Here is a 16,535-nt window from a genome sequence, read left to right as displayed (position 1 = left end):
GAGCTGAATTCCAGAGGTGAGGTGAGAGTGACTGCCCTTGACATCAAGGCAGCATTTGACCGAGTGTGGCACGAAGGAGCCCTAGTAAAATTGAAGTCAGTGGGAATCGGGGAAAACTCTCCAGTGGCTGGAGTCATACCTAACACAAAGGAAGATGGTAGTGGTTGTTGGAGGCCAATCATCTCAGCTCCAGGACATTGCTGCAGGAGTTCCTGAGGGCAGTGTCCTAGGCCCAACCATCTTCAGCTGCTTCATCAATGACCTTCCCTCCATCATAAGGTCAGAAATGTGGATGTTCGCTGATGATTGCAGAGTGTTCAGTCGCAACCCCTCAGATAATGAAGCAGTCCGTGCCTGCATGCAACAAGACCTGGACAACATCCAGGCTTGGGTTGATAAGTGGCAAGTAACATTCGCGCCAGACAAGTGCCAGGCAATGAACATCTCCAACAAGAGAGTATCTAACCACGTCCCTTTGACATTCAACAGCTTTACCATCGCTGAATCCCTCACCATCAACATGCTGGGGGTCACCATGGACCAGAAACTTAACTGGACCAGCCACATAAATACTGTGGCTACAAGAACAGGTCAGAGGCTGGGTATTCTGCGGCAAGTGACTCACCTCCTGACTCCCCAAGGCCTTTCCACCATCTACAAGGCACAAGTCAGGAGTGCGATGGAATACTCTCCACTTGCCTGGATGAGTGCAACTCCAACAACACTCAAGAAGCTCGACACCATCCAGGTCAAAGCAGCCCGCTTGATTGGCACCCCATCCACCACCCTAAATATTCACTCCCTTCACTACCGGCGCACTGTGGCTGCAGTGTGTACCATCCGCATTGTGTACCATCCACAGGATGTACTGCAGCAACTTGCCAAGGCTTCTTCGACAGCACCTCCTAAACCCACGACCTCTACCACCTAGAAGGACAAGGACAACAGGTACATGGGAACAACACCACCTGCATGTTCCCCTCCAAGTCACACACCATCCCGACTTGGAAATTTATCGCCGTTCCTTCATCGTTGCTGGGTCAAAATCCTGGAACTCCCTAACAGCACTGTGAGAGAACCTTCACCACATGAACTGCAGCGGTTCAAGAAGGCGGCTCACCACCACCTTCTCAAGGGCAATTAGGGATGGACAATAAATGCTGGCCTCGCCAGCGACGCCCACATCCCATGAACGAATAAAAAAAAGTTGTGTCCGAACCAATGTTTTTTAAGGTTCAACATAACTTCCTTGCTTTTGTACTCTATGCCACTATTTATAAAGCCCCAGGATCCCTTCTGCTTTTTTAACGGCTTTCACAACCTGTCCTGCCACCTTCAAAGATTTGTGCATATATACCCCCAGGTCTCTCTGTTCTTGCACCCCCTTTAGAATTGTACCATTTATTTTATATTGTGTCTCCTCGTTCTTCCTGCCAAAATGTGTCACTTCTCATTTTTCTGCGTTAAATTTCGTCTGCCACGTGTCCGCCCATTCCACCAGCCTGTCTATGTCCTCTTGAAGTCTATTACTGTATTCCTCACTGTTTACTACACTTCCAAGTTTTGTGTCAATTGCAAATTTTGAAATTGTACCCTGTACATCCAAGTCCAAGTCATTATTGTGTATCAAAAAAAGCAGCGGCCCAGTACTGACCCCTGGGGAACACCACTGTATACCTTCATTGGGTTATTACAATGTGCAACGGTAATCAGGAGAAGTACAGGCTGACTAATGTATTCAAGATACATAAACAATTTGGAGTTGGGAACTAGAAGTACAATTTCAAAATTTGCAGACGACACCAAATTGGGTGGTATAGTTAATACAGAAAGGGATTAATAAACTTGCAGAATGGGCATGTAATTGGGAAATGAATTTCAATAAGTGTGAGGTATTACATTTTGGTAGGAAGAATCAGGGGGCCACATACTACTTGGATGATAAGAGTCTAAATGGGGTAGAAGAGCTGTGGGATCAAATCACTAAAAGTAGCAAGGTGGGTTAATAAGGCCATAAAAAAGGCAAACCAAGCACTGGGGTTCATTTCTAGGGGAATAGAATTGAAAAGCAGAAAAGTTAAGTTAAACTTATATAGAACCTTGGTTAGACCACACTTGGAGTACTATGAACAGTTTTGGTTTCCATATTATAAAAAGGATATAGAGGCACTGGAGAAGATGCAAAAAAGATTTACTAGGATGATACCAGAATTGAGAGGTTATACCTATCAGGAAAGATTGAGCAGACTGGGGCTCTTTTCTCTAGAAAAGAGAAGACTGAGAGCTTACCCACCATTTACCCAGAGAGTGGTTAGAATGTGGAACTCGCTACCACAAGGAATAGTTGAGGCGACTAACATAGATGCATTTAAGGGGAAGCTAGATAAACACACAAGGGAGAAAGGAATAGAAGGATATGCTGATAGGGTTAGATGAAGTAGGGAGGGAGGAGGCTCGTGTGGAGCATAAAGACCAGCATAGACCTGTTGGGCCGAATGGCCTGTTTCTGTGTTGTACATTCTATGTAAGATTTTTTTTTTAAAGTCTCAAACCATCAGTAAGTCATGTCTCATCCTCTCAGTTAAACAAACAATAGGAAGGATATAAAAGCAATGGAAAAGGTGCAGCATAGATTCATTAGGATGTTACCAGGGATGAGGGATTATACTTATGAAGAGAGACTTGAGAAGTTAGACTATTTTCACTGAAACCGAGTAGATTAAGGGGTGACCTGATAGACATCTTGAAGATTATAAAGTGTTATGTGAATAGTGATAGTTTGGTTCCATTGAGGTGGTAATCAGAGGGCGTATATTTAAGATAATAATCACAAGAATTGAATGGAAAATTGGGAAAAAATTCTTTACACAGGGTGGTTAGAATGTGGAATTCTGCAGTGAAACCGAGGCCATAAATTATTTTAAGAGGTAATTAGATATATGCTTGAAAAGGATGAATATTAAAGGATATGGGGAACGAGCAGGAAGCTGGGATTAGGTTGGAAGACGTGGAGAAAACACCAAATTATCTGTTTCTGTGATGTAGCATTCTATGATTCAAGAAGCATCAAAGTGGAAGTCGGTGGTGGTGAAAGAACTAAACCAGAAATATTTGCATTTATATATGGGCTATCTTACACTTGGGAAAGTATATTATTTTAGAGAAATTAGGTGCAGAAATTCACAAATAGTTACTTTGTCATTAAACAGGCTCTAACATTTAATTTTTGTAGAAAGCAACCCTAATTTGTTTGGCGTTTGCATAACCTGATCTTTTGTTTTTTAACTTTGCACAGAATTCGAACATACGAGCATGAAGTGCTGTGGGACAAAGCCCTTGTAACATATGATATTGAGATGAATCTCCCTGTCTCTACACGCCAAGCTGGTATTATCCAGGTAGTGTTGCTGTCTTAGGTCCTGAAACTAGTATTAATACTATATTGTAAACTGTAACCATGATAATTGTCTAATGCACTGGTTCTCAACATTGTGGGGCTCTCCAGGTTTTTCATTCATTAAACCTGCAAAAAATGTTGAGACCATTCCTTTGACCAATCAGCCTTTGGTGTTGGGAGTTGATTGGCCAATGGTATGGCCTCCAGTTTTTTTGCCAGGTTTTTGAGTTTTCAGCTGCCCACCCTCCAGCCTGCACTTCTCAAAAGGGTGGTGGGCATATTAAATCTGGAAGTGGCAACCACATCAGGGAAGGGGCAGAGTCAGAATTAGGTGCAACATCCTGCCTATTGCTGTTCCATTTACCACCTTGCAATTATAAGAAAAGTGATAGAGGGAGTCAAATAGCGCCATCAGGTGACACCTATTCATCAACAACCTGCTGAACGATGCTCAGTTTGGGTTCTCCTGGAACCACTTACCTCGAGACCTCATTACAGCTTTAATCCAGACATGGACACTAGAGCTGTTTGCCAGAGAAGAGGTGAGAGTAACTGCCGTCAACATCAAGATAGCATTCAACTGAATATGGCATGAAGGAACCCTAACAAGACTGGATGTCAAGAGGAACCTGGCACATGGGAGATGGTCATGGTTGTAGGAGGATCATCATCGCAGCCCCAGGGCATTGCTGCAAGAGTTCCTCAGGGCAGTGCCCTTGGCCCTACACAATGATCTCCCCTCTGTCATAAGGTCAGAATGTGACTGTTGATTCATGATTCCATTGTGTTCAGCTCCATTCACAACTCCGATAACAAAGCAACCAATTCCAACCTGCAGAAGGCGCTGGATGACATACAGGCTTCGGCTGACAAGTGGCAAGTAACATTAGTGCCAGGTATTGAACATCTCCAACAAGAAAAGTCCCAACCATCTCACCGCAACCTTCAATGGCACCACCATCGCCTTGTCCCCAACATCAACATCTGGAGGGTCACCACTGACCAGAAGGTTAACTGGACCAGCCATATTAACACGATGGCTACAAGAGCAGAGCAGAGACTGGGTACCCAGTAACGAGTGACTCACATTCTGACTCCTGAAAGCTTATCCACCATTTACAAATCTCAAGTTAGGAGTATGATGGAATACTCACCACTTGCCTAGATGGGTGCAGCCGTAACAATACCCAAGAAGCTGAACATCATCCATATCCGCTTGATTGGTGCCCCTGCCTCAACATGCACCTCCTACTAAGAAGGACAAATGTCATAGGAATAACGTCACCTCCAAGGTCCCCTCAAGTCATACACCATCCTCACTTGGACATATATTGTTGTGAGAGCTCCATCACCACAAGGACAGCAGCAGTTCAAGAAGGTTCACCACCACCTTCTCAGTGCAACTAAAGTTGGACAATAAATATAGCCTTGCCAACATCAACTACAAATTTATTTTTTTTAAATTGCGGCTTACTTTATTTTCCTTTCTCTTTACTCTCCACTTTTTGCACATTCTTTTTCGTTCCTCTGTAATCTCACTGATGAGTCTTTTTATCATTTAGCTGTATTATTAAGCAGATTAGAGGTCATTCAATGTATTAATTCAATCCCTGTATTTGGCATATCTGTTGATTCTTTCCCCTTTCTCTTTTATTTCCAACTTTTCTAAAATGCCTTATTTTAGCCTTCAGTTCTGATGAAAGGTGCATGCCTGAGATACCATAACCTCTCTTTTCTCTTTACACATGTTGACTGACCTGTTATGTATTTGCAGTATTTTCTGGGGTTTTTTCAGATTTGCAATTTTCTTCCTTTTATTTATAAGAACTTGGGAAATGTCCAGCTAGTGGCCATTTTTTAATTCCTGTATGCAATTATGTACTTATCTATTTCTTTTTAACATGCCCGCCAGTAGTTAGCTGAAATCTATAGTTGATTTGCATTTGTTGAATGTAGGCTTTACAGAACTATGGACTATGCCACACTCTCACTACATATCTAAAGGGACTTGAAGCTGAAAATGCAGAATGGTGTGAGGAACTGCAGGAAATCCGCTTCCAGGCAGCCTGGAGAAACATGCAATGGGATCATGTTCCCCCAAGCAGGTAAATGCACAGTTTCCTGCTTCAAATAAATTGAATTGTGTTCACCTTTATTGTTGGCTAATTGGATTTGTGTATTGACTGTTACTGTATTAAATACAAGTTCTAGTGCCTCAAACCAAAGCCTACAATCATTAATACACTTTTGAAATTACATTTTGGTAATCTGTGGGCTAATTTTTAATTAGTTTTTCAGTCAGTATTTGGTTTTTTACAACTTCAGTCTGTTATCACTTGAACAGTACTCTAATTCCCTAGTTATATACTGTATTCTTGGTGTGGATACTAGGTGTTCCTTTACACCACACTAATGCCCAACATGTATCACAACACTCTCAAGTGCATCAAGATCGGTAGTTTGGGATTGATGAAGAACCGCCTTGAAGAGGTGATCTGGCACTGCTGGTACTTCACATCATTATGGTATATCTGCAGCCAGTGCACAGCCAAATTTATAACTTAATTTTTTGTTTTCAACACACAGATTTTCAGGCTATTGTTAATGTTTCTCATAGGATGAATAGTTGGTTTTGGTCCCCTGTTAAGACAAGATGACCTTTAAGTATTTAAAATACTTAAAGAAACAAATCCACTTCCTTTGCATTAATATACTCTCCTTTAAATGACTCTTATACTTTGTGTTTAATTATGGAGTTGTGCAGGTACTTGAAAGTTGATTCACTTTGTGTTGTCTGTTCCCAGAGATGAGACTTCAGGACCCGGGTATCATGAATCTGTGTACCATGCTTTGCAGTCTCTGAAAGACCAAGAATTCTCTGCCTTCCATGAGGTTTTGAAGCTTGCCAGGTAACTTTGCAATCACTGCCGACGATTCTGTCAGGATTTAATCCACTTTTGGCAAACTCTGAAGCAAATTTTGCTTTTCATCGTATCTAAAACTGTCCTGCTAGTCTTTACTGATACTGAAATTTACTATTACCTTAATTTTCTTTCTCATGTTAACTGTAGTTCAAGTCCTCAAGCACAGAGTCTGACATTTCTTCATTCTTATTGATGAAGGAAGTTGTGTTCTATATTGATTTGCATTCATTATGGACATCAGAATGACACTGAGTTACAATTTATTGTGCTAATAGGGTGAAAGAAGTTGAAGAATTATGCAAAGGGAGCTTGGAATCAGTTTACTCTCTGTACCCCACACTGTGCAGATTGCAGATACTTGGAGAATTAGAAACTATTGGGCAGATGCTGTCCAGGTAACCAGCTGATATTTTATTATCCTTTATACTGTACTAATTATATTGAATCTTTGTTTGTAAAGCACTTTGAGGCATTTCTGAGAAATGCGCCGAGGCACTGTATGAATGCAAGTCTTTTTTTCTGACTAGCTCCTCACTCTGCTGCACTCCTGTTTTTTTTTGCTCTTTTTAAGCCACAGTATAAATCCTGGCATATACAAAGTGATGAAGATTGGAGTTTATCAAAGAGAAAAGCCTTTTAATTTGATGAACCGTTTGATGGAACAAATGTCTCCTTTTGGGGTTTTTGAGCTTGGTACATTATTGCAAACATAACAAGTACTTTTGAAAAGTTATTTTTTTCCATAATTATGATACCTATCTTAAAATTAGATTTTATTTTGTCTGATACTAATTAAACTTGGGGTATCTTTACGTAAACTATTGGAAGCGTACATGGGTGGATGCCAGATGCGGACAGGATCAGGCTTAATCCCATTAGGGTTAAATGCCCTGCCAATGTTCATTGCTACGGCTCACATATCAATAATAGCTACTTGGGCATGGTACTAAGGCTGCATGGTGCCTGTTGAACCGTAGACCAGCAAAGAGTCAACATCTGCTGGAAGGGAGAGCTGCAGAGGAAATTGGTGAGAAAAGAGAGCAAAAAAACTACTGCAGTCTGAACTGATGGGGATCAAAGCTTAGTTTTAATTTTATACAAAATATTTTCTTCTTCATTTTCAGACCTGTGACAGATGATGCTTTGAATGAGGCACACAGAAAATGGCAGCAACAACTTCAACTTCTCAAGGACAGTGACTTTACCTTCCAGGAACCTATCTTAGCCATGAGAACAGTCATTCAGGAGATGCTGATCGAAAAGGAAATGGATGGTCAAAGGAAGAATTTCATTAAGGATGCTCTGACTGAGCATTTACTTGAAATGGCAAAATTAGCACGAGCAGCAAGAAATTCCCAGGTCCAGCATGTTTTTGAAAGTTATTATTTACTATGGAGATTGAGTAGTATTTCTGATAGTACATGTAAAATATCTTGATTACTGTACCTAGAATATAACATGGGAAGAAAACGGGTGTCTCCCTTGCTTACATTTCAGGCTGAATTTACATTTCAACACATTACATTCCACATGCTGACGACACCCAGCTCTACCTCACAACCACCTCCTTCGACCCCTCCATTGTCTCTCATTTGGCACATCGCTTGTCCGACAGCAAAAATTTCCTCCAACTAAATGTTGGGAAGACTAAAGTCATTGTCTTTGGTCCCTACTGCAAACTCCATTCCCTCTCCCTGGCCACCGTCGGAGGCTGAACCAGACCGTTTGAAACTTTGGCATCCTATTTGACCCTGAGATGAGCTTCCATCCACGTATCCGCTCCACCACCAAGACTGCCTACTTCTACCTCCATAACATCGCTCTCCCCCTGCCTCAGCTCATCTGCTGCTGAAACCCTCATCCATGCCTTTGTTACCACCAGACTGGACTAATGCAATGGTCTCCTGGCTGGCCTCCCATCTTCCACCTTCCATAAACTTGAACTCATCCACCTATCTAACCCATTGTTAAATGTTGACATGGTCTCTTCTTCAATCACTAACTCTGGTCGTGCATTGTATCACCTCACAACCCTCTATATTAAAAAAAAGGTTCTGTTACTCTCGGTCCTAAATCTCTTACAGTTGATCTTATATATCTCTGTTGCCCATATCCTAACTCGCACCAAGTCCCGTTCACCCATCACCCCTGTGCTTGCTGACCTTTTCAACTCCTTCCATTGCCTTGCCCCTCCCTTTCTGTGTAACCTCCTCCAGCCCTACAACCCTCCAAGATCTCTGCGCTCTCCTACTTCTTGCCTCTTGCATATCCCCGATTTTAATTGCCCCACCATTAGTGGCCATGCCTTCAGCTGCCTAGGCCCTAAGCTCTGGAATTCCCTCCCTAAACCTCTCTTCCTCCCTACCTCCTGCTCCTCCTTTAAGATGCTCCTTAAAACCTACCTCTTTGACCAAGCTTTTGGTCATTCTGTCCTAATACCTCCTTCTGTGGCTCAGTGTGAAATTTTGTTTGATAACGCTCCTGTGAAGTGCTTTGGGATGTTTTACTACGTTAAAGGTGCTATATAAATGCAAGTTGTTGTTGTCTATTAATGCAGCTACACTGAATATTTCCAGTTTGTCTGTCTTTACAGAATTTTTTGTTTGGTTACAGCTGGCAGAGAAAGCCATCTTCCGGATCAAACAACACAATCCAGTTGGGTTTGGCATTTCTACCTGGCAGCTGGAAGAGGCCCAGGTCTTTTGGGCTAAACAAGAACAGAGTCTTTCTCTTGATATTCTCAAGCAGATGATTGCCAAACTAGAGGTATGTTCTCTGGTCTCAAAATATCCAGGCAAAACAAGTCTCAAAAGTTTTCTCCCACAATTAATAAAAATAGAGGAAAGAAATAGAAAGCCAATAGGTTGCATTGTGACCTAAAGATGTCCCAAATCTTAACCCCTCCTTTCCTGTGAAAAGATTACTAGCAGCAGCATCTGGACGTTCTAGTACTGGTGACTACTATGTGAACGCAGGCGAATGCAAAGCATTGGCAATGCAGTACAGATAATTAATGTTTACTAAGGACAGGGTATACTTATAGACATAATTTTCAGGACATTATGCAAATTGTATAGAGGAAGCTGCACAGTATTTAGATCTACATTTTTAATGCAACGACTAGAATAGGCACTGATTTTTAATGTAGAAAACTAAAATCGGTTTTGTAAACAAAAGAAAACAATGTTTAATTTTCATCCTAGTCTGTTGCTCTCTGCACACAGTTGTGGATTGGAAGTGGGAAAGCTTCCTGCTACTAGACCTGTATCAATGCTGCTTTGGACAGAGTAGGAACTCAGAAAAGTAGTATCATTCATTACTGCTCCTCCACACCACATCATTTTTGAAATTATTTTTGTACTTCTTGTGTAGGGCACGAAAAGGCTTTCAAGAGTATTCTGAGAAAATTAAGTCGATGGTGCTTGCCGTTAGACTTTTTGCTCAGTATTCAGCTGACTAAGTGGTCACAATTTGTTCAATTCTGATGTTTTAGCATCTTTCCACTTGTTCTTCTGTCTTTATCTCCTTAGTCAAACAGCAACGAGTCATTAGTGCCACTGTATGTCGAGTGCCTGAGACTCTGTGGAAACTGGTTGGCAGAAACATGTTTAGAAAGTCCTAGCGCCATTATGCAGAAGTATTTAGAAAAGGTAAGAATTAATAAATAAACAATAACTTGTGTACAATAGTGACATGTTTGTGAGGCATCCCATGATTTGTGACATTTCTTCTCCATTGCACAATGCAGACACCGTAAATGGTCAGAATTGCCCCAATGGACTTTCCCACACCCTGAGAAAACTGCCAACTGTGATATTTTAATAACATCATTACTCATCTCTGCAGCTCTTTTCTCTGTAAACAAACCTGAGTTTTATAATGGAACTTAACTATTTTGATATCTTCAGCCTGTAACAGGTATTATAGTGTCTGATTGTTGTCATTTGTTTTTTCAGGCTGTGACTCACAGCATTAAGCACAAGGATACAGTTCACAATGGGAAGATGGAAGCATTTTTATCACTGGCACGTTTCTCAGATGCACAGTACCAGAGTATTGATAATTATATGAAATCATCTGAGTTTGAAAACAAGCGTGCACTTCTCAAGAACGCCAAAGAGGAAATCCACTTGATCAAGGAACACAAATTTCAAATTAACAGGTAAGCAGGTGTGAAAACCTTTTCCCATGAAAACAATTCATGTGCATATTTTACAATACAATGCCACATAAAATCCTCCGTATGGATGGACAAAACTCTTAAACTTATAGGACTGTATTACAGTTATCCTCTTTGACTATGTTGTGCTTTCCACTAGATTGGCATGGTCTCTTCTGTGCAATGGCATTTGTGTCCTAACCATTATAATGCACAGCTCTGTTCTTTCATCATTCCATTACTCGATTATCAATTTATTAAAAAGTTGAATGGTGCATATCCAAACTGCAGGACTGCTTATCACCCAGATTTGCAGAAGCACAGCTACCCATCTATGAATTAAATTAAGATCTCCTGGCTGATTCTGCTCAAACCGCACCTCCTTTTGGCTGACAAAGCAGCATTGAGGATTACTTAGATATCCCCTCATATTATGGAGTTGATCCAGCAATGTCAGTTATAGGATTGTTAAAGCAGTTCCACGTGGAATTTGGTGAGTCAGATTCAAAAACTTGCCTGGGATAGGAACAGGAACTATCTGAGCCACAGAGGTCAATACTGGCAGGGTTACTCCTTCTAAGCTAGTGAAACCAAGTTAAACTGTGCAGCCATTGAGCGACAAGAGAAGCAGCTATGTGCATCTCCATAGGAGAAGGAAAAGAAATCACAGGGATATGTCCTGCTGGAATTCTCCGGCACTGGCTATCCTGCCCTCCTGGTTAGTAAAGGATGCATAATGATAAGTGGCCGCAATAAAAGAAAATGCAGAGAACAAAACTGTCTGAAAGGGTGGAAAAAAACAACTTTCCTCAATAGATTTTTGACACATTCTAAATGTTTCCTGTTGACTAGATATGTGGTGAAGGTACAACGAGAATGCGAATTAGATGAACGAGCAATGTGTGCGTTGCAAGAGGATCGCAAGCAGTTTCTGTGTAAAGCAGTGGAGAACTACATCAACTGCTTGCAGAGCGGAGAGGAGCATGACATGCGTATCTTCAGACTCTGCTCCTTGTGGCTTGAAAACTCAGTTGTTCCAGAAGTAAACAATAAGATGAAGGTGACTGTGCAGAGCAAATGTTTACTGGGTTCCGGTGACAAGTTGTTAAAAGTTGTTAAGATTTTTTGGGGGAGAGGGTTATATTCCTTTCTGTTTCCCCACTTCATATTTGCTCATCTTCAAGCTGCAACTAGGCCAACCTATATAGTTCGTGAACATTTTACACATTTTATCCCCTCTAGTTTTCTCTCCTGAAGTATGAGTCTACACATACTGGCAACTCTCTGATACCTCATCCAAGTGGCCAATTTTCATGTGTGAATGTTCATGTATCAGCACTGAGTTAGCAAGATATTTGATTTGAGTGGCATCAAGAATAAGCCAGTTCTGTTTTCACCCAGCATCCACATACATGAACTTTCCAACAGGGGTCACTGGATAGCAGTCAGGATTGAGAACCCTGGCTGATTTTTTTTTCTTCTTTCCTCACCTCACCCCAAGCCCAGGGGCACTAATGTTACAAGAGAAGCATGACCTTTACACATTTTAAAGGTTTAGTTTTGCAGTTCTATTTTTATAGGTTTGCTGCCTTTTCTCCCCGTCTACTCTCCCTGGCTGTACCCATTCCCACCTAAGAAGATGGGAACTGGTGTGCTCCCAGGACTATGCTATTCTATAACTAGCTGCAATGAAATGATAAATATAACTCAGGTGATTTGTTCCTCTAATATCCCTTGCTTCTCGTGCGTAGAAACATCTGGGCACCAGTCCTACCGCTCAACTACTCCACGTTTTAACTTTTGTGTTGAATGGCTCGAGTAGTTAACACAGATGGTTCTGACTTTCTTTGCTTAGGCATCTGTTCCTATTCCAGATTGGCCTTCGATTCTGGCACACAGGGTTTCCTAAAGAGCTCTCCAATATTCTTGTAATTGATGTCAGTGGGGAAGCTTCCTGGTACAGTAATGACCCATAAGCTCCATGTGGGCTGAAAATCAGTAATGCAATAGGCTAGATTTACCACCCCTTTATATGTCACTGGGTGAGATTTGACTTATGAAGGGGTAGTAAATCTAGCCCTAGATGTTGACTTTTACCAGATATATTTTTAATTGCATTTTTAAGGGAGTATATTACATTGAGAATATCCTTTGATGCAGCTATTTTAAAAATTGCATAATTAAAGATTTGCACCTGTTCTCATTAAGTGGTGAGTTTTTTTTTAAAAACTTTCATTTGTTTTGGGAGTGGCACCTTGTTCTGCTAAAGCCAAAGAAACTTTTATTTACAATGCATTACTCTTTCAATGATAAGTAATTTTTAATTAATTTTAACAAAAAATTATGTTTGATAATATTTCATAATTGTAAAGATAGCGTAGCAGTAACTGTTAGTTTTAGTCTCAGAAATGTTCTCTGTACAGCCAGTCAAGAATACAAGAAAGATTGGAACAAGTATCGCCCATTTGGGCCGTGAAGCTTGCCCCCGCCCTACACTGTATACAGTCTCCTCTGGCTTGGACTCCACACCACCTAATCTCCTAGAAAAAGTCCTGCACAAATCCTTCCTCATCTCCAAAGTCATTGAGAAGTTAATAGAATAAATATTGTTTACAAAAATTAAAACTTTTTTTTAAAAATGTGCTAATACTCTTATCAAACTGCACAACTTCACTTAGCAAATGACGCAGTGATGCAAACATTTGTTGTTTTAAGCAAGTAAACAAAATGCAAACCAAAATCTGGATTAACATTATTCAAGCCTAAATTATAAATTTGTGCTTTGTGCTACAGAAAGGGCTAAAAGTACTCTGCATTCTTACCCTTTTTGTACTTTTTTTTTAACAGAAAGGTGTAGAAAAGATCCCATCTTACAAGTTTTTACCTTTAATGTACCAGCTGGCTGCTCGAATGGGAACAAAGATGCCAGGAGGGCAAAGATTTCATGAAGTATTAAACAAGGTACTCTGTTTTTGAATGACCACAGCATATTGCAACTAGGGTAAAAAAAAATGTTTTGGGACTTTGTTCCAAATGTGATTATTCTCTGTGTCAAATGCTAATAGATTACTGGATGGTTAGATGCTACTGTTGGCCATTTTTTGCATGCAAAACCATGTAAGAACAGGAGGGCCTATCTTACGCATTTTTTGTAATGTTAACCACTGTGAATTCTGATTATTTCTCAGTGGGATTGTTCTGTTGGTGATGATATGATTCATAACTAATCAGGGCAACATGAGCAAATCTTTTATCATTTTCAGTTCAGCAGTATTTGTGATCTGTAATCCATCTCTCTTCTAAATGGGTTTTCGAACGAAGAATCAAAAATCTATTTCTTTGATAAAATTTTTTCAATAAAAACTTTGTTAAAGAACATAGGTAAGTAGGTCATTGCTGTGCACTGATATACACTTGGTTACAGCTACTATTCACCACACTATTCAATTCCTAATTTCAGCTGGGCTGTCAGAGAAGGGGGGAGCAGAAGTAAGGTTCTTCCTTATAGGAAATGGTCAAATTGGATGGCAATTCGATCCTGTTAGCCATAGTTATATTGGGAGATTCTTGGGGACTGGAATGATGTTTGGGATTCAGAAAAGGTATAAGGAGGACAGAGGTTTTTTTTCTTACAAAACAGGAAGGGGGGAGTAAAATTAAATCATTGTTTTAAAGGAGTGAACATAAGAGATAGGAGCAGGAGTAGGCCATTTGGCCCTTCGATGGCCCTCCGCCATTCAATGAGATCATGGCTGATCTGATTCTGGCCTCAACTCCACTTTTCCCGCCTGTTCTCTCTTGCTGATCAAAAATTTGTCTAACTCAGCCTTGAATATATTCAATGACTCAGCCTCCACCGCTCTTTGGGGCAAAGAATTCCAAAGGTTCACAACCCTCTGAGAGAAGAAATTTCTCCTCATCTCTGTCTTAAATGGGCAACCCCTTATTCTAAGACTATGCCCCCTAGTTCTAGATTCCCCTGAAGGGAAACATCCTCTCAGCATTTTGAACAAATTGAATTCATTTAAAAGGCTTTGGTTGTCTCTGTCTTTGTTTTCTTCATAAACTTGCATGTTATAATTTAACAATGTATGCTCATAATTTTGCTTTCTGTTAATATCTTGCAGCTAATTGAACGAACCTCATTGGATCACCCTCATCATACACTGTTTATCATCTTAGCCTTATCCAATGCAAACAAGGATGATATTCTAGGAAAACCTGAAGTACTGAAGAGAGGGAAACATACAAAAAAAGAGATGTCTCATCTGGATCAGGTTTGTTGGTAAAACGTGATGAATGATCAGAACCAAATCAATCCTCTATAGCTGATTCTGTAATCTGTTATCTGAGCCAGGCAGGTCCGCAGTACTCCAGAACACTATTGGTCGACCAGCCACTCTGGCTCACTCATGGGATCTGGAGAGGTAGATCTGTAACTGGGAGCTGTGCTTCTTCCCACTGTGCTCCAAATAACCCTGCTAGGCAGTGCCCTAACAAGTAAAGTGGTCTTGACTGGACAAGCAACGGAAACTTAAGAAAGAAAACACTTAAACACTTGTATTTATATAGTTCCTTTTACTTCAGGATGTCCCAAAGTGTTTCACAGCCAATGAGTTACTTTTCAGATGTAGTTACTGTTCTTATATAGACCAACACAGCAGCCAAGTTTTGCACAGCAAGGTCCCACAAATAGGAAAAATGACTAGCTAATCTGTTTTGGTTATGTTGGTTGAGGGATAATGTTGGCCAGGATATCAGGGAGAATTTTCCTGCTCTTCTTTGAATAGTGTCATAGGATCTTTTATATCCGTTTGAGCAGACAAATGCTTAATGTCTCCTCTGAAACAATTGAACAATGCAGTACTCCCTCAGTATTCCAGTGAAGTGTCAGCCTATATTATGGTGCTCAAGTCCTGGAATGGGGCTTAGAACTCATGACTTTCTGACTCAGTGGCTCTGTGCTGGTAGGCTGTGCAATTTCAGCAGGTTGAACTCCAGCAGCACCCTTTTGCACACTTGACTTCCGCCTATCTGTGTTTTAGCTCTCTGTAGTTGGGTGAGTGAGGTGCATCCCAATAGAATATGCACCCCATATATTGGGCAAATAGGAACTCTACCTGTTTGGGTTTTTCAGTAGCTTGGTTTGAAGAGCCTTACATATGGATGTGAGTTTCGACATGTGTCAGACACCTGGGTGACCCCCACCCCAACAATGTAAAATGTGTAAAAGTTATTTTTTTTAAAAGAAAAAAGTACCAATTCATTTCAGTTGTGAACTACCTCATATCTGTACTTGGGAGTTTATGTTCTCTTTCACACTTGCAAGAATACTGGTATTTCATTGCTGGGGCTAGTCTATATTTTGGGCCATCTTTAAGCATTTATTCAGTTACACTTTGTTACATTGCTGCTTTAGGAGAGAATGGATGCTGCCAGCAATATAATAAACACAGTCCGAAAATCTAAAGCAAAAATGGTAAACAACATTGAGAGATTGTGTGACGCCTTAATCGCCCTAGCAAATATGGATGCCAGTAAATGGAAGACAGAAAGAAGTAAGTATTCAATGAATAATAATAGTACATTGTTTACCAACCCCAGTTTCAAACTTGGCATTGAAGGATGTGTGAAAGCCATCAGCAAGAAAAGGATAATTGCTTTATGTTAGGGCTCATCATTGCTGATGCTATGAGTACTTATAGAGTAATGGGTTCCTGAAGTGGTTTGCCTCACTTTCCCCTTCAGGCTGTTTTTGCTTGTCTTGGTGATATGGTTCCATATAAAAGGAGAATGAATCCTCCTGCTCTTGTTATCACCACAAGAGAAGGGAGTCTGATCACATCACATGCTGTTCCTGGAAGAGGGTGCCTATGAGGCTATCCCAGGTTCCTTGCGCTCTAATACTTGTCAAATTATATGGGGGGTTTCAAAGCACGAAGGAGGTATGGCATGATATTTGGCTTGATCACTCGGACTACCTTTTTAGGGGAAGGAAGCGCAGAGAAACGTTGCAAAATTATGTTGGGTCGAGTAAATTATTAGTGGTCTGTAG

At 40.7% G+C, this 16,535-nt stretch overlaps 1 protein-coding gene across 1 annotated transcript in view; it reads left to right on the top strand.

The window, feature by feature from the left end:
* Positions 1-16,535, top strand: part of atm (ATM serine/threonine kinase) — a 169,862-nt gene that overhangs the window by 129,017 nt on the left and 24,310 nt on the right. The window contains exons 42-53 of the mRNA XM_067986120.1: positions 3,296-3,398; positions 5,354-5,502; positions 6,202-6,306; positions 6,597-6,716; positions 7,446-7,680; positions 8,935-9,087; positions 9,852-9,971; positions 10,278-10,483; positions 11,333-11,540; positions 13,328-13,441; positions 14,608-14,757; positions 15,900-16,038. Coding sequence (XP_067842221.1) covers positions 3,296-3,398; positions 5,354-5,502; positions 6,202-6,306; positions 6,597-6,716; positions 7,446-7,680; positions 8,935-9,087; positions 9,852-9,971; positions 10,278-10,483; positions 11,333-11,540; positions 13,328-13,441; positions 14,608-14,757; positions 15,900-16,038 — 1,802 coding nt within the window. The remainder of the gene's footprint in view (positions 1-3,295; positions 3,399-5,353; positions 5,503-6,201; positions 6,307-6,596; positions 6,717-7,445; positions 7,681-8,934; positions 9,088-9,851; positions 9,972-10,277; positions 10,484-11,332; positions 11,541-13,327; positions 13,442-14,607; positions 14,758-15,899; positions 16,039-16,535) is intronic.

Source organism: Heptranchias perlo, chromosome 6 (assembly GCF_035084215.1).
Source record: "Heptranchias perlo isolate sHepPer1 chromosome 6, sHepPer1.hap1, whole genome shotgun sequence".
Classification (NCBI taxonomy): domain Eukaryota; kingdom Metazoa; phylum Chordata; class Chondrichthyes; order Hexanchiformes; family Hexanchidae; genus Heptranchias; species Heptranchias perlo.
The sequence above is the reverse complement of the archived record's forward strand: the minus strand, read 5'-3'. Positions and strand labels throughout refer to the sequence as shown.